The 24,404-nt window shown below is 40.5% G+C and overlaps 2 protein-coding genes across 4 annotated transcripts; one reads left to right on the top strand and one right to left on the bottom strand.

The window, feature by feature from the left end:
• Window positions 1-226: 226 nt before the first annotated feature.
• TMEM59 (transmembrane protein 59) lies at window positions 227-12,290 on the bottom strand. Of its 2 annotated transcripts, none has more exons than XM_033152070.1 (8): window positions 12,078-12,290; window positions 7,771-7,876; window positions 6,385-6,482; window positions 6,082-6,234; window positions 5,759-5,840; window positions 4,697-4,781; window positions 3,724-3,832; window positions 227-2,448 (listed from the first exon to the last, which is right to left on the bottom strand). In XM_033152070.1, exons 1-8 carry the CDS (start codon window positions 12,273-12,275, stop codon window positions 2,296-2,298), a joined length of 984 nt encoding a protein of 327 aa, XP_033007961.1. In that variant the 5' UTR covers window positions 12,276-12,290; the 3' UTR covers window positions 227-2,295. The 2 variants fall into 2 exon arrangements, with proteins under 2 accessions (XP_033007961.1, XP_033007962.1); XM_033152071.1 differs by having other exon boundaries at window positions 4,697-4,778.
• Window positions 12,291-13,301: 1,011 nt separating this feature from the next.
• On the top strand, window positions 13,302-23,750 carry TCEANC2 (transcription elongation factor A N-terminal and central domain containing 2). 2 transcript variants are annotated; one of them, XM_033152068.1, is made up of 5 exons: window positions 13,302-13,387; window positions 14,638-14,748; window positions 17,106-17,247; window positions 17,841-18,034; window positions 23,170-23,750. In XM_033152068.1, exons 2-5 carry the CDS (start codon window positions 14,647-14,649, stop codon window positions 23,356-23,358), a joined length of 627 nt encoding a protein of 208 aa, XP_033007959.1. In that variant the 5' UTR covers window positions 13,302-13,387; window positions 14,638-14,646; the 3' UTR covers window positions 23,359-23,750. The 2 variants fall into 2 exon arrangements, with proteins under 2 accessions (XP_033007959.1, XP_033007960.1); XM_033152069.1 differs by lacking the exon at window positions 13,302-13,387 and adding an exon at window positions 14,234-14,311.
• The last annotated feature ends 654 nt before the right edge of the window (window positions 23,751-24,404 follow it).

Raw genomic sequence — 24,404 nt, 5'->3', positions numbered from 1 at the left:
CTACAGCAGAACAGTTCAGTTCTGTGAGATGAAGTATGAAACAAGATCAATGTTTTATATTTAATGGACGGGTATTTTTCATCTGGGTGGTCTGAATCACCGGAAGAGAGCTTTCAGTGTTCCTTTTCAGATCAACCACAACTGAAGTCTGGTAGATTGACACAGTTGCTAACAGGGGACCACTGACTTCTCCTCCTAAAAAAATTAGTACATTAAGTAGCAATAGTTCTTTTAGCCATTGATTTATTGTAGACCTTTAAACAGATTTCAGCTCAAGTTGTCACAGTGAGAGAAGAATCCAGTAACATCATAGCAACATGGAATCCTTAGTTCAACAATACTAAATCTTCAAAGTAAGGGTACTACATTTCAGTCCATTTAACCTTTACTGTATATAGTCTGGATTATTTTGCAAAGGCATCTCCTAAAACAAGAATCCAAATGAAAAACAAATGTATAAGTTAAAACAAATGTAGTTGAAGTAATTGGTGCATAATGCAACAGTATTTCAGCCCAGCAAGTGAAAAATCAAGACAATTGGCATTGCAGAAGTTGTCGTACAACACAAACAGCAACTGAGTTGCAAAAGTTGCTTGAAAGAAACTATTTCACAGATTGATAAAGGAGTGTCACTTTAAGAAATAGGGCAAGTTTTAAACTTCAAAATTTGTATTGACTAGATGAAACCACAGCAATATAACTTGTTTAATGATTGCCCTTGCAAGTTATTATATTAGGCTCCCATTGATCAACATTTAGACAGAAAACCTCATTTTCTACCACCACTGTAATAGAGAATTATCAGCTTTATAATAATGCAGAGATGCTCTCAAGTGATATTTATAGAGAATGGCATACCAATTTTATTGGCTTTTCACTTTACCATAGAGTTTACAATAGTTGCCTCTTCTGTTGTTCGTCATTTACTTGAAGCATGGACACTTCAGTAAACCGAATAAAGATGCTTATAATTTTCCAGAACGTTTTTACCAATTAGCAAGGGTAAAATAAATTTTAAAACATTAAATATTTTTAGAGCACTTGTAAAAAAAATACTGAAATAAGATTCCCAATGCAACACATTTAGAATTATATTAACAATAAATTAGAACTTGCAAACTCTCCTGGAAAGTACTGATTTATAAAATTGTATTAGACAAGACATTTGTTTAGTCACAAGCATCAATGTAATGATGTATTCTTATTCATTAAGTAGGTTTTTAAAAGCTGACCATGTCCCAGAACGGGTTAAGTGTAAACTGTGTCTGAGTTTATGCATAGTGGAAAACCATGATTATATATTTCAAGAATGAGTTCCAACATCCTTGGGCTTGTGAGTATCTTCCCTGCTTTGAGGAAGAAATTGAAAACTTTTTATTTCAGTTTTGAACTAACAGATCCTAGCAACAGCTCTGTATAGCGAACACAAGCCAGGATCAAACCATGGTTTCAGATCTTGGCTGGCATCTACATAAGAGGGAAGTTTGGCTAGTTTAAAATTGAAAGTAGTATTTATCAATTTCAACTGGTGTGTGAAGAAGTGAGAGTCAAGAGACTTCTTATGAACAAGTCAATGTCAAATATACCAATGTCCAATATACATAGAAATTTTTGTCTGCCACCAATGTTGCCTGTTTTTTAGGGAAAGGTTGTTGTTGTTTAAATTAGTCACCTCTCTGAGCCGACAAATGTAGCAAATGAAAGTCAGGGAAGTTTATTTGTTTTAGGATACAGAAGTGACACCATAATAGATTCCTCTATATATTAAAGTTTTATTTCTGACCCACAGTACTTCAGTGCCAGAAACTGGCACAAAGGTCAACAAAAATGTACTCTTATTGTGGAAAATGAGCCATTTGAAACACTAAGGATTTCTAAGCAATTCTACATGTTAGTTTCATTTATCCACAGCTGAGAAGACAACTTAAAAGGCATCTTTGACCACAAAAAATCCTTACACTATTAGAAACAAGATTCCAAATATACATTCTGATACCAACAGATGTTCATAATTTGAAAATACCACAACCTTAATGTATAGACAATACTTATGATTTTTGGTAAGCAAAAAAAAGATGCAAATAAATGTAAATGCTCTACAAACCCCATTTGCTCAACACAATTTCCTTTACTCGTGGAAAATGAGACTGAATTCCATGACAGTATAACAGTAATCAATTCTGTAACTTTATTTGAATCTGAACTTTGACTACCCGTGCACAAGCCTCTTCATTGGAAAAAGTCACCAAAGTTAACAGAAGTCTTAGAATAAGATAATGAATTCATTTTTTAAATCTATATTGCTGACTGAGTCAAGTTAACTTTCGTAGGTAGAGGTCCAGCTTCTTCTTCATCAGCCTTGCATTTAACCACAATGAGAGCAGAAGTTGGATATCGATTCAGTTTTTGTTCATTCATGTATTCCAAATCCCCATAGATACTCAGCTTCTAAAATAACAAAAAAATGATATTAGATGAAAATCATTTCACACAGTAAGTTTTATTCCAGTACATCTTGGTGCATGGATATGATTACAATCTTATGCACACTTACTGGATAATAACTCCTACTGAAGTCAGTGGGACTTACATTCAAGTAAACATGCTTAGGATTATACAGTGGTGCCCCGCTAGGCATTCGTCTAGCGGAAGCTGCCCCGCAAGACGAAAAATTCAATGGGGCTGCTTCGCAAGACGAAAAATTTTCGTCTTTTTTTTTCGTTTAGCGGAGCGCGGCTGTCATTGCCGCTTCGCTAGACGAAAAAACCGCTAGATGAAAAAATTCGTAGAACGAATTATTTTCGTCTAGCGGGGCACCACTGTACTTTAAACAGGACTACAAACTTTTAGTTCACTCTCCAAAAACATAGGGTTGGGGGGTAGGTGTGAGGAATAGAAGATATTAAACAAGTATTTATGAGTGAAATTATCAAGGCTTTGAGACACTGGCACAGAAAAGGCACAATTAAATTGTGCATCAGTAGGAAGTAGCAATGGAAGACTTCAAATTTTAAAAGATTTTGGACATTACATCTGAAACATAATTAGCCCTTTAGCTGAGCACCACTTTTTAAAATGGCTGCATATGGCTCCACAAAACTATTCAATTGATAGATCTTAATCTAATCCTGCATAGCAATTTGTGTGTTACATAATATATGAATGGCTATCAATATGATTTCTACAATGGTATTTTATTTACATTAACATTTTCAGGCATATTTGCCACCAGAAATGCCTCCCCCTTTTTTGCATTCTGGCCTAACTGTACTATAACTTTTATGAACTGAGATGGTTACAGTATTGTAGCCTCACAGAAATGCCCACCAAATCTAGAGAATGTCATCTTGCTAAGCAAAAATCACATGCATGCTTTGCTTCTGCTGGGAGACAGAACTCACCCCATGAAACCACCCTTGTTATCTTTTGTTTCCCTGAAAAAGCTAGCATAAACTGTCACTACCAGTTTACATATTCCATACTGTATTTGCCCCTGTGATTACATCAGCTAATTAAGTTGGCAATTTCATTGGAGGTTAGCCTCAAGCAGGTGAGACCTCTTACTAGACAATAATCAATATATATGTTCACAATCCTGTTTCATTAACAAGAGAATCATTAGATACTCTCTTCTGCCCAAAAGGGCTCTAATCAAATCCAAGGCATTCTGATATCACAGAATATAATGTGGTAGGACGCTGGAAAGTTTAGGACTTAAGTTACCTCAGATGGAACATATTGCTCCACAGCAGTAGTAACAGTTGCACAACAAATCCAGAGCAACACCAGTACAGAAAGGACAAGTGTGGTTGTCAGTATCCAGCCAGAATTTCTGGAGTATAAGAAAACAGATCAGCCATAAAGACAAGCTCGAGGTATATTGAAAATTGTATCCCCCCCCCCCCAAATATTGTTTACACACACGCACACGATCCAAAATAGGAAGACCTAGATTCCATCACAGTCAACTACCTTAATCTGGTCCCAGAAAATAAGCAAAAGCTACTGTCATAGAGCTTGCAGGATCCAATTAAGGTTATTGTTCCCCATTACTATTTACCTTCAGTGAAAATGATCACATGATCATGTCTCAGCTTAATAAGCCGAGATATGTACAGACAGTATGCCTGTGAAATACAGTGATTTCCTTTCATGGTGTGTCTGAATGAAATATAGAAATTTTTCAATTAACCAGAGTTTTCCATTTCATCCAAACCGGGAATTATGATTACTTGGTTCTGAAGAACTTATGACCTTTCAAAGTTGGTTTAAGATGCAAAGCTGTTAATCACTGCCACAAGCCTAAAAGCACAACTACTTTAGCACCTTTCATACTCGAACAGACCCTCAATATTATGTGAACCAACAGCTTTGCTCAGAGCTTTGTTTTATTTATAGATAGACCTAACATAGTAATATTAAAGAATGCTCTGAGTTTGGAAACAATGTTCAATGCAAGCAGCATGACAGCAATGTTTGTAGTAAAAGAAATTGTGCCACTATGGGCATTTCCTGTTTTTAGAGAGCAATCAATTAGATGCAGCATAAATGATCAGAATGTTAATTTTAATAAAATGTTTTGTGAAAACATTTCACATGATTGTTTTGGTAGTTGAACTACATGTGATATACAGCATTAGGGAATGAAATATATCTCTCCATTAAGCAATTACTTCATATGCTAAAATGTACATACATTGAAACACATTTGAAGAAGTTATCACTTTCATCCTCGTCGAAGAATCCCTTGTGTGACTGTGGACCTCCTGGCTGCAGATCTACTGAAAATCATAGTACATTTTTGTTAAATTTTGTCAGGACGTTCAGTGGTTGCTCATGAGAAATCAGCCAAACGCAGAACTTCTAAAAACTAAGTTCTTTATTGTGTAGATATTTACAGTGGAGCAAAAGTTCAAACGTCCATCTCATCCCTCCGCAGAGTCCAGGAATGAATCCTTCCGGTTCTTGGTCCAGCAAAAGAGGCGCGGGATTCTAAACCCCCGCCTCCCCCTTCCATGTCTTTCCTGTCTGCGAACTCGGGGCGCGGGAAACTATCCCTGTTCCCCGCTTCCCCCTTGGTGCTCAGGCTCTGTGATCCCTTCACAGCCCCTGTGCCGACTTCCTGCCTCCAACTCCCCCTTCCCCACTGGAGGAATGGTTGCTTCCTCCTGTGGAGGGGGATGACGAACTGCTGAACAAAGGGGGTGGTTCCCTGTACTGCAAACAATCCTGGGATGCTACCGGCCATGGGGAGGGGGGTTTCCTGACAAATTTTATCTCAGAATCCAAGACACATATGCTCGTGTCCAGTCTCTCTGTACACTAGGAATGTCTACCCAACCTTTTTTCCTCCCGGTAAATCCTTCTGCTAGACACAGCAAGCTCTTTAAATAAATGTTAAGAGTGAGAAGTGCCCTTTTTTTTAACTGGAAGGAAGTCCTAGGAAAAAGTGAACAGCTAAAAAATATGTTGTGGGTTTGTTTCTTACATTTGCAACATGCAGTGTCTTGCTGAACCAGAGCCAATGAAGCAACTGAAGTACAAAACTTGTAAAAACATGTTTCAGTTGCCATGTTTAAACACCAGACAAAGACTGTGTCATCAAACAAATTCCAAACAGTAAGGGTCTTAAAAAATAAGCTACTGGTTTCCACAGTTATCTAATCATGGATACAAATTGCCGGTCAGACACTGACATTACATCCTTACTGTTTGGCAAACCATATTCTATTCCCTGAAGTTCCCTAAAATAACTTACAAGATGCTTTGCGAAATGATGGTTCTTTTGAATCCTGTGTTTCCTGACCAGGACTTTCAATGTACTGAACTTCTGGCTTTGACTGAAATAATAACAAAACCTTCAAATTAGTGAAACAAACCTAACATAATGACACAAACAGTAATATAAATAGACACATATTATATTTTTACCATTTTTAAGCAGAGCAAACCCAATAAAACAGAACACTCCCAGACATTCAACATGGAGTTATTTGATTTAAAACAGAATAACAAAAAAACACCCTCCCTTAAGTCCCTTGAACACTGCGTCAGAACAGGTAAGAGCAGGTTAGCAAGTACCTGGAATATTACTATTTTGCCATCATCAGCTTGAAGGTAGAAAGTCCATGAGGAGGTGATGAAGCTGTGGGCTGTTTCCATCATATCACTCCAGAATGATCTCACAAGCGTAAGGGGGAACAGAAGATGCATTCTTGGCATTAAGGACATGAGCTGCAAATAAATAGTGCTTCACATATTAATATAAATGCAACAATTTCAAACATGTTACAGAGCTTCTCTCCACAATTTACTTTTAAAATAGTTGAAGAATGGGAATACAAGCAGTGAAATGTATTCACTCACTTTAATATAAATACTTACATGGTCTCGTCTCAGTTCAGCATACGGTAACTGATTCTGGCATCCAAGACGGCAGGCATATTGTTCATCAGACTGAGAGGTATATGCCTCAGAACATGCTGTAAAAGAAGACACATTCTTTCACTTTAAATGGTCACACCTTCCGCATAAGCAACTAAAGCACACTTGATTATTAGGGTGCAACACCACACATAATGCTACTAATGTTGGACTTCCCTTCCTGACGCTAATCTTTCCAATCAAATCATGTCAGTGGTGAGATAGGAGAGAGGCAAAATTGAACTACACTTCAGCATTCAGGATCTGTAAAACACACACACACACCCAAGTGACAGAAATACCAAAGAGGGGCAGGATAAAACCAGCATACCCACTCACTTTCAGTATGTCCCGAGCTATATGCTTAAATTTCAGTTTTGCAACTCTGTCAGGATGCAACTTCTAAGAGGCTCCAGCTCCAACATTTTAGCATTGCAGAGTGAAAATAACAATCGTATACAGAGAAACTGCAGAGGGAAAATAAACTCCTCCCAGAATTGTATACTCAGGAGGTTATGTGTGCTTACTTGGAAGTGAGCACTACTCAAGTCAACGGATTTACTTCCAATCAAAGCTTACAAGATTATTATTCATGAATGTTTATATGTCCAATTCAGCATGTAAACAGAACTTTCTCTTCCATGACAGGCTCAATCTTGTGACGGGGTGCAGACCTATCTAATACGGTAGAAGCAATACCCATACTGTCTCAACAGAGCTGCAAATAGCTTTGGGACTGAGAGATTCCCATCCCAGCTGCAAGCAACTTTGTGACTGAAAACTTAATTACACTTTCTTTCATCTCAGAAAACTCTTTGTTTCAGAAAAAATCTCTTTCAAAGGAGAAGCTACAATTACAAAATCCTTAAGGCATCAGTACTATTATTATGTTTTATTTCACAACATTCTCTTATGTTGCAGACTTTTGTTTAATTTCTCCCCATTTTATTAAGCTTGCAATGAAATATTTTATGATAACAAAATGTGACAAGGTGCATGTTTTAAGGCTTATTATTTTGTTATATGATGAAAGGGTATCTGTGGCTGACACATGTTGACGTTAAGCCAAATTTACCTTTTTGACTTTGTAATAAATCAGAGTTTGTGCTCTTATGTGGACACTTATTTTGTGCATGATTTTGGAAGCTTCCTCCTTGCTGAACTCTCTTGATTAACATCATGCTATTAATTCTTCTCCTAGAGTGAGATCCAACTAAGTCATACTTCGGGTAGACTGACTGAAATAAAGTTATTTGTCAGTATAGTTCAATAAGCCTACTCTGAGTAGGAAGAAAAGTGGCAACCACCCATATATTACAAGATGAAAAAGAGGCTAGCTTATCTTACCAGAGTCACATTCCAACTTGGTCCGATTCAAATCAATCCCATCATCCACAAACTGACAAATGGAGAAGAGTCTGCAGCCCCTTTGACAGGCATAGAGCTCTTCTTCCTGGTAATGAAATACTAAGAGGTCAGTATCACTCTTTTATAATCGTCCTACTCTAACCCTTTTTCTGAACACAGCATACCACAGAAGCATACACAATGTGCTGCACAATTTACCGTAACTTCAAAATATTTTGATTTTATTATTTCACAGCTGCAAGAATTAGCTAATATTTTTCACTGAGACTTCAGCAGACTACTGAGATTAGTAAAAGTAGGCTTTAATACAAGTCTTGTATCTGAGTCTTGAAACACCTTATACAAATATGAAACTAATATGTTGAATAAAATATTTTTATTTAGTTTACTTAGGAACAAGCTGCACAAATATAGCTATCTTGGGACTTCCGGCGGCGACGCCATTGCGGGTGGTCGTGGGCTGCTTCGGCTGCGAAGCGCCCAGTCCATCCCGGGGGTTTGGAGCCCCGCTACCGCAAAGCGGGGCTCCGGTGGGGTGCGGGAAGAGCGTCCCGCACCCTGGGCTCCCCGGCTGTGCCCGTTGTGGCTCCGAACCCTTCCCTCGCTCCCCCTGTAAAGGGGGAGTGGGGGTGAAGGGACGACGGAGCCGGGCTATAGGGGACATGCCCCAACCGGGATGTAAATGCGGCGACAAATCCTGTGATGAGCGTCTAAGTTCTACCTGTCTTTAACGATCTGAAAGAACCCGGTGGTTGTGAGTATTTGACTGACTTTTCTATTTTTGGAACGATCGGGGGGGAAGAGGAAAGGGAGCCTGCCTCCCTCCCTTCGGGAGAGAAAGAAAGTAACCAGTTTAAGTGACTGCTGCTACAATAATGGATACAAAGTGTTTGGAATTTGAAAACTGAGACTGCTGAGTTTTCCCTTTGGGGATTAAGTGGGGAGAAAATATCTCCATTTAAAGTTTTGGTCTTTACACTCTGGCTTCAGAAAAAATGGCGATGGAAAATTTGGACTGACGTGGGAAACAATTGAAACAAAGGAAGGAAGAGACAGGAACTGAAATTTGACACTCACCCTCCCTTCCAAAATGCTGGACTTTGTGTTCGAACTTGTTTTGAACTCTGGTCTAAAGGATGAAGAAATGCTTACTGTCTTGAGGCTGGAACTGCTTAATCGGAAATTGCAAGTCTTGAGTGGGATTATAAATAAAAAGAATCTATTTCCCACAGAGGAGGCTTTTCAAAAGTTTTACACAATGGAAGCAAACCTTGGCAAAGAGCTGGAAGGGGTGCTTGAAGGATGGTCTGAAATGGCTGGGCGACTCCGGGAAAAGGAACCGTTTTCTGGGGGTGGCAGCCCTGGAACGGGAAAATTTATAATATCCAGACCCCGAGGTGGGAGCTCGGGGGAAAGGGACATGGAATTAAGATATCTACAAGAAGTAGAAGTATGGTACAAAGAAGCGGAGGAGCCCAGGAAGGATGTGATGTGTACCCTGAAGCTCGATGCAAGGTCTGTTGTGAATGCTGCCTGGATCTGTGGACATCTGGGAAAAGAAGACAACTGGAGGATGGGTTCTGGCGAAAGACAGAGAAAGACAATGGACAGAGGGGGTGTGGGATGAAGTATCAAATGTAAAACCCAAATGGTCTGTTATGGTATCTGAAATCGGAGAGTGAAGTTTGTTAATTATAAGTTTATTTTGAATAAGCAAGGAGATATTGGATTTTAAGTTAAAAGCAGCATGATAAAGGACAGAAGAAATAAGTTTAGTTTTTATAAGAATATTTTGTTAAGATTCATGTTATAATAGAATGATTAAGAGAATTGTGTTATCTTTAATTGAAGTTAAAAAAATTTTATAGAGAAAAGCTGTTAAGAAAGTAAAATACAGATTTAAAACCGAAGGTGAAAAGGCGGGGGAAGTCAAACGTCAAGATTCAGAAATAGAAATTTTTTTTTGTAAGGTATACAAGCAAGAAGAAGAATCCTGGCATTATGTGTATTTGTATTTGTTTTGTATTTGTAGGTGTGGGTCTGGGTATGTGTTGTATTATGAAAATGTTAATAAATTCTTCATAAAAAAACAAAACAAATATAGCTATCTTGAGTGGGTGATTGTGGACCAGATCCAGGTGCTCTTGGTGGAAATTTATTTTCTAGATCCATTTCAATCAGGGTTTAGGCTCTGTTTTGGCACAGAAACTGCTTTGATTGCCCTGTATGATGACCTCTGTTGGGAGAAAGACAGAGGAAATAGGTCCCCGTTAATTCTCCTGAACCTCTCAGCAGTTTTTGATACCACTGACCATGATATCCTTCTGGAGTGGCTGTCCCGAGTTAGGGGTGGGTGGCACTGCTTTTGACCAACCTGTATTTGAGGTTTCCTTTCTCCCCAGTCAACATATGGACCCCTTCTCCTATAAGCTAAATATTTATCTATTACGAATATTTCAGTCTTACTCAGGAACCTGAAAGCAGGTGTAGCACGCATGCTCCAAAAAAGTAATTCCTATGAGGTTCAACAATCAAATGACAACATATTGTATAACTATGTATTTCTTGTGTAGTAACAGTGCCATAGGTATCCATCAAGGAAAGTAACAGTGTTGATATCTTAAAGCAGTATTGATTACACTGATGGGTGCAATGGTGAACAAACAACTGCATGGAAGACATACAGTAGCTAACAATAATACAGATATGAAAGGAGGAATTTTGGCAGAGATATTAAGGAGCATGTTTGCAGAGAAGCCCTGGTCTGATGTGTCATTATGTTAACAGTTTGGCATAATCATCATGACAGATGAAGACCTAACATTGAGGAGAAACCTATTATCTTGTATGCTAAGAAGCAGGTAGCTACAAGAAGCTACACGAATACTGGGCTGGGTGGGTGAAATTTAAGAATAGTTTTCTCAGCTCCATGTGTGCACTGGGAAGAAGAGAGTTAGGAAAGATATCAGGACAGATACTGAACGAACACTCTTAGTGAATTTACAATAGTATAAAGGTCAGCAAAGTGTCACTATTTTCATTCTAGATGTGGAACTGGGGGAGTTATGTAGGCTGGAAAGTGGGCTATGACAACAACTATATTTTTGTAATAAAAAATGTAGAGATCAAATCCTGTAGATGACACAGACACAATACATTTTACTTTGCAGTTTCCAGAGAAATAAGAGTGCCCTAGAGTGCAATCCCATGCATGCCTACTGAAAAGGAGATCCCACTGAATTAGCTAGAGTTTATTCTCAGGTAATGCACCTAAAATTGCAGCCTTAGTATCTCATGGGGAAACATAGGAAGGTTTCCATTTCCATATGTCAATCAATCTGAAAATCATTAGCCCAACCATTATTTGGCTTTCAGACCTGCTGACAAAAGTGCTTGCATAGAAACCAGAATCTGAAGGCACCTCCAGATACCTTATCTTAGCAGTTTTCCTTTTCTTAAAGTTGACAGCCTTTTGCAGATATGCTGTAGCTGTGCAGGTCACAGTTAAGACCTATGCCAGCATTTTGTAAGTCACTCGGGGCCACTTCTATGAGGAATGCAGCTAACAGGTAACAACAATAAATCATGCCACTTTGCATTTTGGTACAGGTGAAGGGTTTATTTTTGCACACTTCCTTTGCATACATAGCCAGCCCAACAAGCAGAGGAGAGGAAAGTGGTGGAGGGTTGATTGCACAGAACTTAGTGGAGGGCAACTGTAGAGAGACTCCCACTTGCACCCAGCCGAGCTAAGAGGCAGTCAAAATAAAAACCTCGACTACCAGACGAGAAATCCATCCACGGGTCCGCGTTTTAATAGCCACTTGGCGGTTGCAACCCCAGGAAGGGCACCGCAGCACTGGAAAAACCAGCCAGGCCCCATCCATCGGCCAAAGGAGGAACAGCAGCAGCAGCAGCCGCAGGGAGTGTGGCTTCCTTCCTATTCCCTCTCCTTGCCAGGAAGAACATTCAGTCCCGGCTGTCAGTTGCCCCGAGGGCTGAACAGCGAAGGGAAAACAAGCCACGGCCCCATCCCTACACTGAGGGTGGTGGTGGGGAGATCTTAAATTATAAGCAGCGATATTTTTTTATTATTTAAGAAACCAGGAGCGCCCGGGGCTTAAACGTAGGTGGCAGGATGAAAAGGGGGAAATGCCCTTGTTGGACTGGGCGCAGAGAAGCTGCCCCTAACTGGCTGCTATTGTGACGTGGCTCTTGGGGGGTGGCGGAATATTTCAGTAGCGAAGGTGGGGCGCTCCGCATCCCACCCACCCACCGCTTGTTACCTTGGGGTAAGTATGGAGCGGGTAGGTGCTCTGGCAGGTCCGCTGGCAAGGGGCGGTGTTCCCCAGCGCCGGCTCGAAAGACTCGGAGAGGGACTCCGGAACAGGCTCTAATTCGGGTCGGGCCGCTTCGTCGCCCACAGCGAGCAGCAGCAGGAGAAGAGACCCCAGCCCCAAACGGCCCGGCCGCAGTGCCGCCATCTTGAGTCGCCAACCCCCAAGCCAGACGGTTGTTTATTTTTGTTAACCGCCCCTTTCGCGCTTCCGGTTTCCGGCACCCGCCGAACGCTCTGCGGACTTAAATAGTTTAGACTTGACGGAGGATGCGGACTTCCGGGTTTCTTTGTGCGGTTCACAACCCCTCCCTGGGCAGAAGGGAGAGCTGCCCATATAAATGAAGCGGGTAGCGGGGATACACTCGGATTTTAGTAGAACAGAATTTGTTCAGCGTTGTATTCACTGGAGAAAGCAACCAAGAGAGGATGTCGTTTGCAACTTAGTTTCATATGAAGAATTAGATAATTTAGGGTGTTAGAAATAATGATACTGTATAAAGATTGTCAGACTTCGAAACCATAAGGTTTCTGCGTGAAAACTCAAGGGAGCACGATGCTTCTCAGTGCAGCTGAACGTTGGATTTTGCATCGGAGATCGGCTCTGAGGAGGCAACTGAACTGAGGCAGACATTGCTTCCTGCAACATGAGGGCTGATTGGTGTGTGTGGGGGGGGTAAGCACAAATTCACACCAGTCTTGGTCCTTCTTGCCTCAAGTTTGGAAGTAATAAAAATTAAAGTACTCTGTCTTGGAATTGATGATTTTAGAGCAATTTTAGGACATTTTCCATGCGACAGAAGCTTTAAGTTAGAAACAGTACGAACGTCGATGATCGCTGTCTAGCCACAACTACGCTAAAAATCTAGATTTCCCCAGTTTCCTGTGAACGTCTCTCTCTTTCTCTCTCCCTTGAGGGAAAAGTTGGAACCAACCAAGCAGCTTCCATCTGCATGATGGGTGGATGGGTGTTGTGCTACTTAAAGTGCAATCCCAACCCTACTTACATGGGAGTAAGCCCCACTAAATTAAATAGGACGTACTTCTGAGTAGCCATCACCCTTAAAAAAAAAGTTGCCTCCATGAATGACTTAGTGGCGAGTGATTGGAAGAGGAGACATCGTGACAGCGAAGGCAGATCGCGCCGCAAGACCTGCTGGGAAATGTAGTTCAGGGAGGCTGAAAGCTGGATGAGAGCCGCAGTACCGGAAACTAATAGGCAGCCGGGAAGCATCTTGGGCCAGAGCAGCTCCTTCTCAGGTGAGTCTACCCCCGCCATTCCCTCTATGTAAGAGGCTTGCCCTGAGCTTAGGCGCTTCAGACAGTGGTTTCTCCCCCAAACTCTGCCCATCCTTCTCGGACATAATGTTTCTCAGGGTTTCACAGCATTGCCTGCCTTTTAACTTGTTCCCAATAGCTCACTTTGATCATCAAGTTACAGGTGGGTAGCCGTGTTGGTCTGCCATAGTCAAAACAAAATAAAATAAAAAATTCTTTCCACTAGCACCTTAGAGACCAACTAAGTTTGCTTTCGTGTGCATGCACACTTCTTCAGATACACTGAAACGGAAGTCACCAGACCCTTAAATATAGTGAGGGAGTGGGGAGGGGTTTTACTCAGAAGGGTGGTGGGAATGGGTGATCAGCTGATAGGTGTGGAAAACCTGTTGACGACTCTTAACGACTGCAATTGGTCTTGCAGGGAAAGGCAAGGGGTGAGATGGCTAAAGATAGCTTTGTCATGTATAATGAGATAAGAATCCAATGTCTTTGTTCAGACCAGGTTTCTCCATGGTTTTAAGTTTGGTGATTAGTTGCAATTCAGCCACTTCTCTTTCCAGTCTATTTCTGAATTTTCTTTGAATTAAGACAGCTACTTTGAGATCTTTTATAGAATGTCCTGGGAGATTGAAGTGTTCTCCTACTGGTTTATCTGTCTTGTGATCTTTGATCATCAAGCCTGCATTGTGAATGTTCTTCATCCTTTCTGTATTGTCTGGTCAGCCTGCAATATAGGGAGGAATAGTAGCTAACTGGTCTCCCTCTTACCCTGGGTGCTAATAGGAGACCCTCTCAAATCTGTAGTTGAGGAAGAACATCCAAAACAGGGCATGACTCCAAACAGTCCTTTCTTTGAAGGATATTAACTCCTGGTCTCCATCAAACCATTGTTGCTTCTGAGAGGTGTGAATGCTTGTAGTCTGATACCCAATTTTCTTCTCTGTCTTCTGTTGTTACACATGATTAACTCAGATGCTGTGTTTTTATTCCAAGCTGCCAGTTATAGAGCATGAAAGTCTCTTTTCTCTCCCACTCCTTTCCTGCTATCATAATTTTCTTCAGATTAATGGGCACTGTGCTGTGTTAGTTATAGCTGCAAGATCTGTATCAATCTCAGATGTTCTACTGAAGAAGATAATTGTACAGTGTGCGCCCACACACACCCACACACCCGGCCTTTGAAGCAGAATTGTCTTTTTGCTCCATTCAATGGCTACTGTCTCTTTAAGGACTGTATTATGGATAAGTTTGTTATACGAAAACCCAGAACTGAAGGACACCCTAAGGAGAAAGATCCCGGAGAAAAGATTTACAAGCAAGCTACTATAGAATCTCTGAAGGTAAGATACTGGATATCCCAAAATTATTCTAATTTCATTAAATGTCTACTGTAATATGTTATGGTTGTCCTTTTGTTTCAGATAGCTTGACAGTGTTTCTGAGCATACAAATAGGGAAGGCGAAACTTAGCCAAGCAAAGGAGGAGGGTTATTGGTTTGTTTTCATTTTATTATGTATTTTGTGTTCTCTTTTTGTTTCTTGATGTTGTGAACCACCTTGTGATCTTCAGATGAAGGGCAGTATATAAAATAAATAAAAAATAGCAAAGCAGAAGTCATTTTGAGAGATAGGTACAAAATCCTATAGGGCAATAAATACTTGGGTTTGGGTGTGTGTGGTTTTCCCCTTCACAGTTGTTGGAACAAAATCATTAACATGTTGCACAGTGAACTATTAAGGTTCCCTAAAGTAGTCAGAAACGCATCTTTATAGTATGGGTTGGATCCAGAGAAGTGGTTGGGTGCAAGATGTCTTCCCTGCCCATTTCCCCCCCTTTCCCTTTAGCCTTATATGCCTTAACTCACCACATTCAGCAGGGTCCCCCACCCACCACCTTCAGGAGAGGCTTGAGGGTGCTGTGGGGATGGATCTGACACTGTGCATGCAGTTTACAAACCATTCCTGCTAAAGAGGTCCTAATGCAGTTGTTCAAAAGCTTCAGTGAAACTGTTTTGATGATGCACTTTACTTTGACGAGCTGGACTACAGTGTCTATCATCTCTTGATTATTGGCCAGGCTGTCTGGGGCTGATGCGAGTTAAGGTTCCAACAGGCACTAGATGACCACAGGTTCCCCTCCTCTGGTAGAAGGAGTGGGTCCAAAGCGGTGAAGAAACTACAAGAAGTCCATGTATCTGTGCTTGGTTTGCCAGTTGCACAGTCACTGATAGGAAAATGCTCCAGAAGGTCATAACCACAGCCTGAAAGATCATCCTCTCCCATCTTTGGACGAACTATATAGCTCCCATTGTCTCAAAAAAGCAAACAACATTTTACAGGATTCAACTCATCCTGGATATAGTCTGTTTGCACGGTTGCCTTCGGACAAGAGATGTAGAACAATTAAATCAAGAACGAATTGACTAAAAAACAGTTTTTATCCAAGAGCTATAACTATTTTAAATGCTGTAACAAAATGATATGATCTTGGGTAGTTGTGATGGATGGTATGTGTGTGTCTGTGGCTGTAAATGTATAAATGCGTATATGTGGCTGTAAATGTGGGATGGCATTCAATTTTGTTGTACTATATACAGTGACAATAAAGTATCTATCTATCTATCTATCTATCTATCTATCTATCTATCTATCTAAAGGCTGACAACAAAAAGTGCTGCATCGGTGAAGTAAAAAGTTAGCTTCTTGTTGTTTAGTCGTGTCCAACTCTTCGTGACCCCATGGACCAGAGCATGCCAGGCACTCCTGTCTTCCACTGGTTCCCACAGTTTGGTCAGACTCATGTTGGTAGCTTCAAGAACACTGTCCAACCATCTCATCCTCTGTCGTCACCTTCTCCTTGTGCCCTCAATCTTTCCCAACATCAGGGTCTTTTCCAGGGAGTCTTCTCTTCTCATGAGGTGGCCAAAGTATTGGAGCCTCAGCTTCAGGATCTGTCCTTCGAGTGAACACTCAGGGCTGATTTCCTTAAGAATGGATAGGTTTGATCTTCTTGCAGTCCATGGGACTCTCAAGAGTCTCCTTCAGCACCATAATTCAAAATCATCAATTCTTCGGTGATCAGCCTTCTTTATGGTCCAGCTCTCACTTCCATACATCACTACTGGGAAAACTATAGCTTTAACTATACGGACCTTTGTTGGCAAGGTGATGTCTCTGCTTTTTAAGATGCTGTCTATGTTTGTGGACCAAGTCAGGAGAGTGGTTTATATTTGCTTGAGGTGTTTGGCCTACTGAGATTTGGAATGAAGAATTTGGATGACGGGCTGTGGCTTGAAAAAAATACTTGATAAGTGGAGGGATGACCTTACATTGGGATGAGATGAAAAATAAAAGCTGGTAGTTGACAATACTATGAGGTGTTTTGATGTTTTGTTTTGTTTAAAAAAAAACCTGCTTAAAACACTCATTTCAGAATAGTAAGTGGATTGAAGATGGCAGTCTAATGAGTTTATTTTGCTTTCTAGATTTCTCTCATTTGCTTCACATCAGGGACTTGCTGTGAAACAAGTATTCGTCTGTTTGGATTACCCAGGTTTCCTCGACTTAGCCTACCTGTCATATTTAATAATTCATAAGTCAATAGCAATCATATTAGCTGACACAGAATACAGTACATTTATCTACAATAAGTTCTGTGTGCCTCTTTCTGTCTCCTAATGTTGATTGTTCTTTGCAGAGAGTTGTGGTTATAGAAGATATAAAAAGATGGAAATCTATGCTAGAGCTTTCAGTACAGTCTAAGGAGAATCTAATTGAAGCCTTAATGGAATTAAGGAAGAAAATACCCTCCAAGGAAGTTTTACTTTCAACAAAAATAGGTAACTTTTTTCCCCATTGGAAATATGTAATGTGGTTCATTTGAATAAACTGAGACCTATTAGTTGTGCTCATTTTAAAAATGCTTGGCATGTTGTATATATATATGTATGTGTGTGTGTGTGAGAGAGAGACAGAGAGAGCTTAAACCTGACTGGCATTTTAAGTGTCCATGTTAAAGACTTTTCCCCACTCTCTGCCCTCGCTGACCTTATGTTAGCTGTCTTAGTTGGTCTTTATACCTCTGGCAGTAAGCAAAGTTACCAAGGCAGCTTTAAATATATTTAAATACAATGAATTAGTCAAGGACTCGTATGGAGAAGTGAAGATGTATACAGATGTTCCAGCTGTCATAACTGCTGTGCTAAATCTCTGGGCTTATAGCAGGCTTTGGTGGAAATAACACTGACCTGGAAACTGCTGGCAAAGCTGCCAAATGTCAGTCCATCTCATGGCAAGTCTTTTTTCACCCATGTTACTGATTCCAGGTGCTTCCAAGCTTGCCCTCAGTTTTCAGAGGTTTCATTCAATGCTGCTGTGTACTAATATGTATTAATGTGTACTAAGACTTTGTGTTGCTTTCATCTTCTGCAAGGTCATACAGTGAACAAGATGCGCAAGCATTCAGATCAGGATGTGGCCGCTCTTGCCAAAGAAGTGTATACTGAGTGGCGAACATTCTTCAAAGACCATTCAAATAGACCCTCAATAGAAGTGAGGAGTAATCCCAGGACAGAGAAACTTAGGCAGAATGCACAGAAGCTACTTGCTGAAGCTCTAGAGCTGGAGGTACTGTGTTATTATTACTCGTTTTCTGAAAATGGCTTTGAATGAGAAGCATTTTTCTTTGCAAAGTTGGGGTGGTTATGTTATGGATTTAGAGCAGATGCCAGGAATTCAAAATGGAAAAGTGCTGATCTTAGTGATGAGAGGCATAAGGTTTAAGTTCTAGTTGCATTTTATAGTGGATATGAGTCTATATTTATAATTTGCATGTTGTACACACAATAACAAACTGAATGATTTGCAACTTACTTTTTTAAAAATAAGGGGAACAATGTAATAACCTTGCCTATAGTGATTTAACTATTATTTATGTAACATTATCTTACATTGTTATTTTATTTTATTTACACCTTGCCTCTTCCTCCCAAAGGAGCCCAAGTTGCAACAGCAAAACAAAACAAAAAATATTCTGAAACAGTTAAAACATAATCTCATCCAGTGATTTCAGGGTTGTCAAGAACAGTGTCCTTCAGTCATCAAATGGCTGGGTATTAAAGGCAGGCAGTCTGCTGAAATATGAGGAGACGTTATTATTCTCTCCATGAGTCTATGCAGCAAATTTCTTGCTCTTCTCAGAGAATCATGGTGATGGAAAGCACTCCAAAGGTCATCTAGTCCAACCCCTTGCGGATGCAGGAATTCTGCTGCATAGAATTGTGTAGAATGTCATGTTCCAGCAAGACTATCTGATTTTTTAAAAAAGGTTTTAAGCCCTATACGTAAGTGTGTTCACTTATATGTTTTCCCCCTGAATTTATTTAAGTTTCAAAGCTGCGCCAGGGATTATGCGTGCTGATTAGCATCATAGGCGATATCCAGTCAGCACTATCTATAGCTGGCTTTTTCTCAAATGAAACTGAGACATCCTCAATTTATAGAGCAGGATCTTTTTTCCTAGAACTAGAAACTAATGTAGATTTTATATTGAATGAAATGGGTGTGTTTCCAACCCATCCCTAGTGCTCTAAAAATGTTCCATCTGTCTTCACCTCTTCAATCAGCGGGGAGGGAAGAAAGCAATAGTTAAATAAATCAGGGGGGGAAAGTTTTTGGAGCATTGTGAGAAATTACATGGAAATCCACCTTTTGGCCTTGTAGAATGAGAAAACCTTTCTGTAGGTGGCTGCAAAAGTACCATCTGATCCTAAGATTGAAACCTATCGTTAGGAATTTTCACTGTCCTTTCCCCCCAAAATATATTCTTTGTAATGAGGAGAGTATAGAAAAAAGCTTGTGTACAGGATCTGCAACAACAATAAATTATTTAAACTATTGACATCCTTCCCAAATTCGCAAAGCTTGAGAGTAGCTCTCAAAGGTCCTATGAACAATATCAAATAAAATAAGACACAATATAAAATCAGCAGAAATGAGAAAAGTGTGCAGAATGATAGAAGCAGCAGAATCAGAAAACATTTTCAGTTAGAACTTGGTTCCGTGGCATGCAGAAAGACCTGGGCAAATGAAAAGCTCTTTACTTGGTGCTGGAAAAGACTTCAGATTTGGCACCTGAGAAGGACATTCTGTGTATGAGCAGTACAACTGAGAAAGCTCCCTCCTTAGTTGTTACCTGCCTAACTGCAGAAGGTAAGGGGTGTAACTAGGAAAAGACCTCTTACTATAATTTTAAAGTTGAGCAGAGTCATGGACTGTACATGACCGTGGACTCTTAACTGATGGGTAGGAGGAGTAGAAAAAAACCATTTGCTTTTGCATAGCCAGCATGTACATATCATCCTAATAATTCAAAGAAAGGGAAGTATGGAAATGGATTGTTATTCTCAATTGACAATACCGCATGGTATTAGCACAGCAGCAGAACTGGCTTCTCCATCGCCTCCTCCTCCCTCTTCAGTTCCCATGGATTGGGACTCTGGAGCAAATTTTGGAGGTCCTCAAGGAGCTGCATGGGGGGCGGCGGAGGGGAAAGCAAAGTCCTATAGTGTGAGCAAAAGCCTGCTTGTGCAACATTGGAGATCATCTGATATTTTAATGCACTAAATCTGTGCTAAAGCCCTTTGGATGCTCTGTATTTCAGGCAAACTTTATATCCGTAATTAAGTGTTTGTAAATCAAAGTTTATTGTGAGAACCTACAGAGAGGGTCAATAGTGTACAAAGTGGTGGTAAATATCAGATCCCTGTGGTATTCTTAAGTAATGAACACAACAAGAATTCTCTGTAAGCGTTAATGATCAGTTTGCCTGCTATATTAAACTCCATAATAATTATCCTTTTAATGTATTCATTAATTATCCTTTAAATGGCACGTCAAGGCCCTCAGGAATTGCCATGCAAAATTTAGAAGCAGTGTTTACAGTCCTTGTCAACTCTGGTCAGAAAATCATGCACCGTTTCTGCTAAGGAGCTAATGTTGGGTCCTGAAGCTGGAGTGCTCAGCTTCAACTCTGCCATGTATGTAACTCTTCAGATACATGCTTGATTCTGCTGATCTGGAGCAGTCAGTAGCCAGAAGCCAGTTTTAATTGGGATTGCGTCCTGGTTCATTACTATTCATATATGTGCTTCTCCACTTTTGCCAAAAGGCTGGGTCTGCATGTTCAGGGCTCTTTTATTTCCACCTTGTGCAAACATATATATTGGGTACAAAGAGCCTTTTGCCTGCCAGATGTTGCTGAACTAAATTTCGCACCAGCTCTAGCAAGCATGGCCAAGGATGATGGGAGTTGTAGTTCAGCAGCATCTGGAGAGCCAGAGCTTCCCCGCACCTGATTGATAATGCCGCCTCTACCTTCTTTTTCCATGTGTTACTCTTGTAGCATCTGGCTGGTCACTGGTGTCACTCTTCTTCAGCTTGTATTTGTGCAGATGTTAAGATGGCTGCTGAATGGGAATCTTTTTTAACTAATGCAAAGCAAGAGTAGGAGGAAAAAACAACAAGCTAGCAACCCCTCAGTGAAATAGAAAGCAGACAGTTGAAATAATAGCGACCCCCTACTATCTCCCTACTGCTCTTGGTGACTGCCTACGTCTGCCTAATTGTGAAACAAGTTGTCTTTATAGCATCCATCTGCTAACCAATTGTTTCAGTTTTAATCATTATTATATAATATTTTATTATTTTTGTTTGAGTGTAAGACACTCTGAAATTTATTTGCTGCTGAAGGGCGGGTAAATTGCCTTTTGCTGCAATGTACAAATGGGGAAACTATGTGTGCCAGATAGCATCTTGACTGTTCTTCATGGGAAATGCTTATCTAATATAAGATTCATATATAATGCAAACTATTCGCAGTATTTTCCAGTTATGAATTGGGTGAATTCCAGTCTAATTGCCATAAACATCTAATTTTGACACCACGAGTGTTAGGGAATAAGATACTTGCTGAACTTGCTTCTGCCTACTAGCAAGTTGGCTTTTGGGCAAAGGAGCCTAATTTTTTTTTTGGAGGGGGTGAGGGAATGTGACATCCCCACTCATGCTGAACTTCAAAGGCCAGGGTGGTAAAAGTTTTAAAAAACATAGAGTATCTTCTTCTGTTGAACCCCTTCTGGCAATCCCCCATCAGTGTTGGATTGAGCCATTATGATCCCAGGCAAAGCATAAGATCGTTACTTTAATTTATTAAATAAATAATAAAACAATGGAGATGGAGCCTGTCCAGTATTTAATTGCCGGGCTGTAGGGGCGGGGAGGGATTCCAATCCAATAAGTAGGAGCTGCCACATTAAAGGCCTGATTCCTATGTAGTATGGGAACAGGCCTTTTCCTGAAGAACGTAATGATCAGTAGAATATATAAATTGGTTGAGACTATTGTATCCTGATCCCAAGCAGTATAGGACTTTGTACACTAGAACCAGCACCTCACACTTAGCCCGGAAGCTAATTGGCAGCCAATGCCATTCTTTTCTAATTGGAACCCAAGGGCTAGTAAATGTAGTTATTAGACTTTTAGACCACAACTGTATGCAATGCAAATCCAAAAATAAAATCATTAAGCACTTAAATATCCAGTAAGATGTGATGTACACTAGCCAACATTCCACATACAGTAAAACAAAAATGGCCTCCAGAGGCCATGTTTTTAAAAGTAAGTATTAAAGGCCAATTTAAAGTTAACAAGCGATGGAGCTTGCCTTATCTCACTTGGAATCTAATTGCAAGAATGGGGAAGCCACCGCTGAGAAGGTCCCGTTCTGTGTATTCACCAGTATAATCAAAACTCTCCGTCCTGTTATTTGAATCTTCCCCACAAGAGCCACTGTTACTAACACAAAGAAGTGCCATATGCATTTTCATGAACCACCAGAGGTGAGCTGTGAGCAAAATATGAGAAGCAAGAGTTAGAATTAGAAGCTATTCAAAATAATTGGAGCAGTGAGCTTTGGACAGTGTGTTTTGGATCCACAACCTTGCAAAGATCAGTATAGAGGAGGGTCAGTGATTTCAGTGGAGTACTAAAATTTAGATATAAGATTCCAGAAAGAGTGGGAAGTGGTTATACCACAGCAGAGGTGAAAATAAGCCTGAAGATAGTAACAATTGAACATTCTGGATTCTCCCCAAATACAGAATTCCTCGGCACTAATGGCCAAAAGAGAAATAAACCCTTTCTTGGTAGGCAATAGTTGCTTTTCATTTATTTCTATATAATTTATTTAGATGTCTCAGCTGTGCCAAATTACATAGCTTGGCACATGTTGAAGCAATAACTTCATAATTAACATTTAGCAAATCCCTTTCTGTTTTCTTAATTACACCTCCTTACACTTGCTCACAGAGTCTGCATTTCCCTTTACAGCCCTGCCAGTCGGCCCTGCCAAGTATTTAGAACATCCAGGTTTTGGTTTTGGAGTTGAGTTTGAAACGCTATCAAAAGTGTCTTGTATCACTGAATGTTATCGGAGGCAGTATTACCCTGTTCGTAATTGCACTTGAACCTGATACCCCAGGTTGGCTGCAGATTAGTTTCCTGTTGGGCTGGCAAAAAAAGCGACTGACCGCACTGCCTTGTTCTTTAATTGCTGGAGTGAAATTAAATTGCTCTTCCTGTTTTACTTGTGATGTGAAGTGGATTTCCTTGAATTTGAGCTGATTAAGAAACCAGCCTCCAATTTCAAACAGTTAGTCTCCTTATTAAATGTAAGGATCTCATTTCTTACTTTCTGTTTTCAGATTGGTCACCCGCTGGTGGAAAATATTGAGCGAGAAGCTTTTCATCTCTCATCCCGTCTCATTAGCGCGCCCTACCGCAGGACTGTGCGAGCTCTCGTATTCGCTTTAAAGCACAAGCCTGAAACGCGGACACAAGTGCAAAGTGGTGTGCTGTCACCTAGCGTGCTTGTGCAAAGCTACAAAAAGTGATTCAAAGGCCTTTTGCAGAAGGGGTGCAGCGGTGGGGGTAGGCATAACTATATTATGAAATAATGGAGGGAATCACTTCTGTTTATTTGAGTATTAGTGAATACATTAACTTCATAATTGTTCAGTACTATCAGAGAGTGTTTCAGGATATCCCTCCAACGTCAAGTTCTCATTTGATGCAAAGGGTGGTTTGCAGTTCAGAGAGTTGAAGAGGAACGGGAAAGGAAATTACCTTTAAGCAGCCTGGAAGGTAATTTCAGCTGGCAAGAGACCAGGTCTTTGTGATATTCTGTTCCCAAGAGTGTATGGCACAAACCTTTGTGGGTTTCATCACAGGGACTGGCTAGTATGCTTAAAAGAAACTGGTGACCAAATGTAGTTAGTTTGTAAACTGAAGCTTGCTCTGTCTGCCATTCTCCAGCATCAAATCACCTCTTTTGCACATAATGCTCTACCATTATCTGCTCAGTCTTCATATGTACTTTGAAATGCGAGTAACCTGTGGCCCTTCCATCAGCCCCAGCCAGCATTTTCAGTGATGGGGTTTTAGCCAGATAACATCTTGGGGGGGGGGGGACAGGATCCCCACCCTGCTCTGAAGAATTGCATTCTGCAGTGGCTTTTAAGAACTGCGAGTTTACATTGAGGAGGAAATAACATTTGATGCACTTGGCCAACAAGACCAGCAAGAGCCCGTGGTGGCATAGGTTAAGTTTTACATCAATAGCGCCATGGGATTATGATACCTAATTGGTCTGAAAGGGCAAGTAGACCTTTTTCTGTGCACTATTTTGGGTGGGTATGAAAACAGTTCTGCTGTACAGTTCTGCTGTATAATGTACACTGAGGTTCTAGGGGTCCATATGCAAAGGCAAAATAGCATGAAATCAGAACAATCTGAGGAACAACCTCTGCCATCCAAGATTTCTCTGCAGCCTACTAGAGGCTTTGTGGAACATTCCCAGAACCCTGTAAGCAAGGTGCAGAGCTTGAAAAGCTGTTTCTGCAAAGGAAAAGCCTTTGGATGGCCCTGCAAAACCTTACAA

This window comes from Lacerta agilis, chromosome 6, assembly GCF_009819535.1.
Source record: "Lacerta agilis isolate rLacAgi1 chromosome 6, rLacAgi1.pri, whole genome shotgun sequence".
Lineage (NCBI taxonomy): Eukaryota > Metazoa > Chordata > Lepidosauria > Squamata > Lacertidae > Lacerta > Lacerta agilis.
This window is presented reverse-complemented; position numbering and strand designations above follow the sequence as displayed.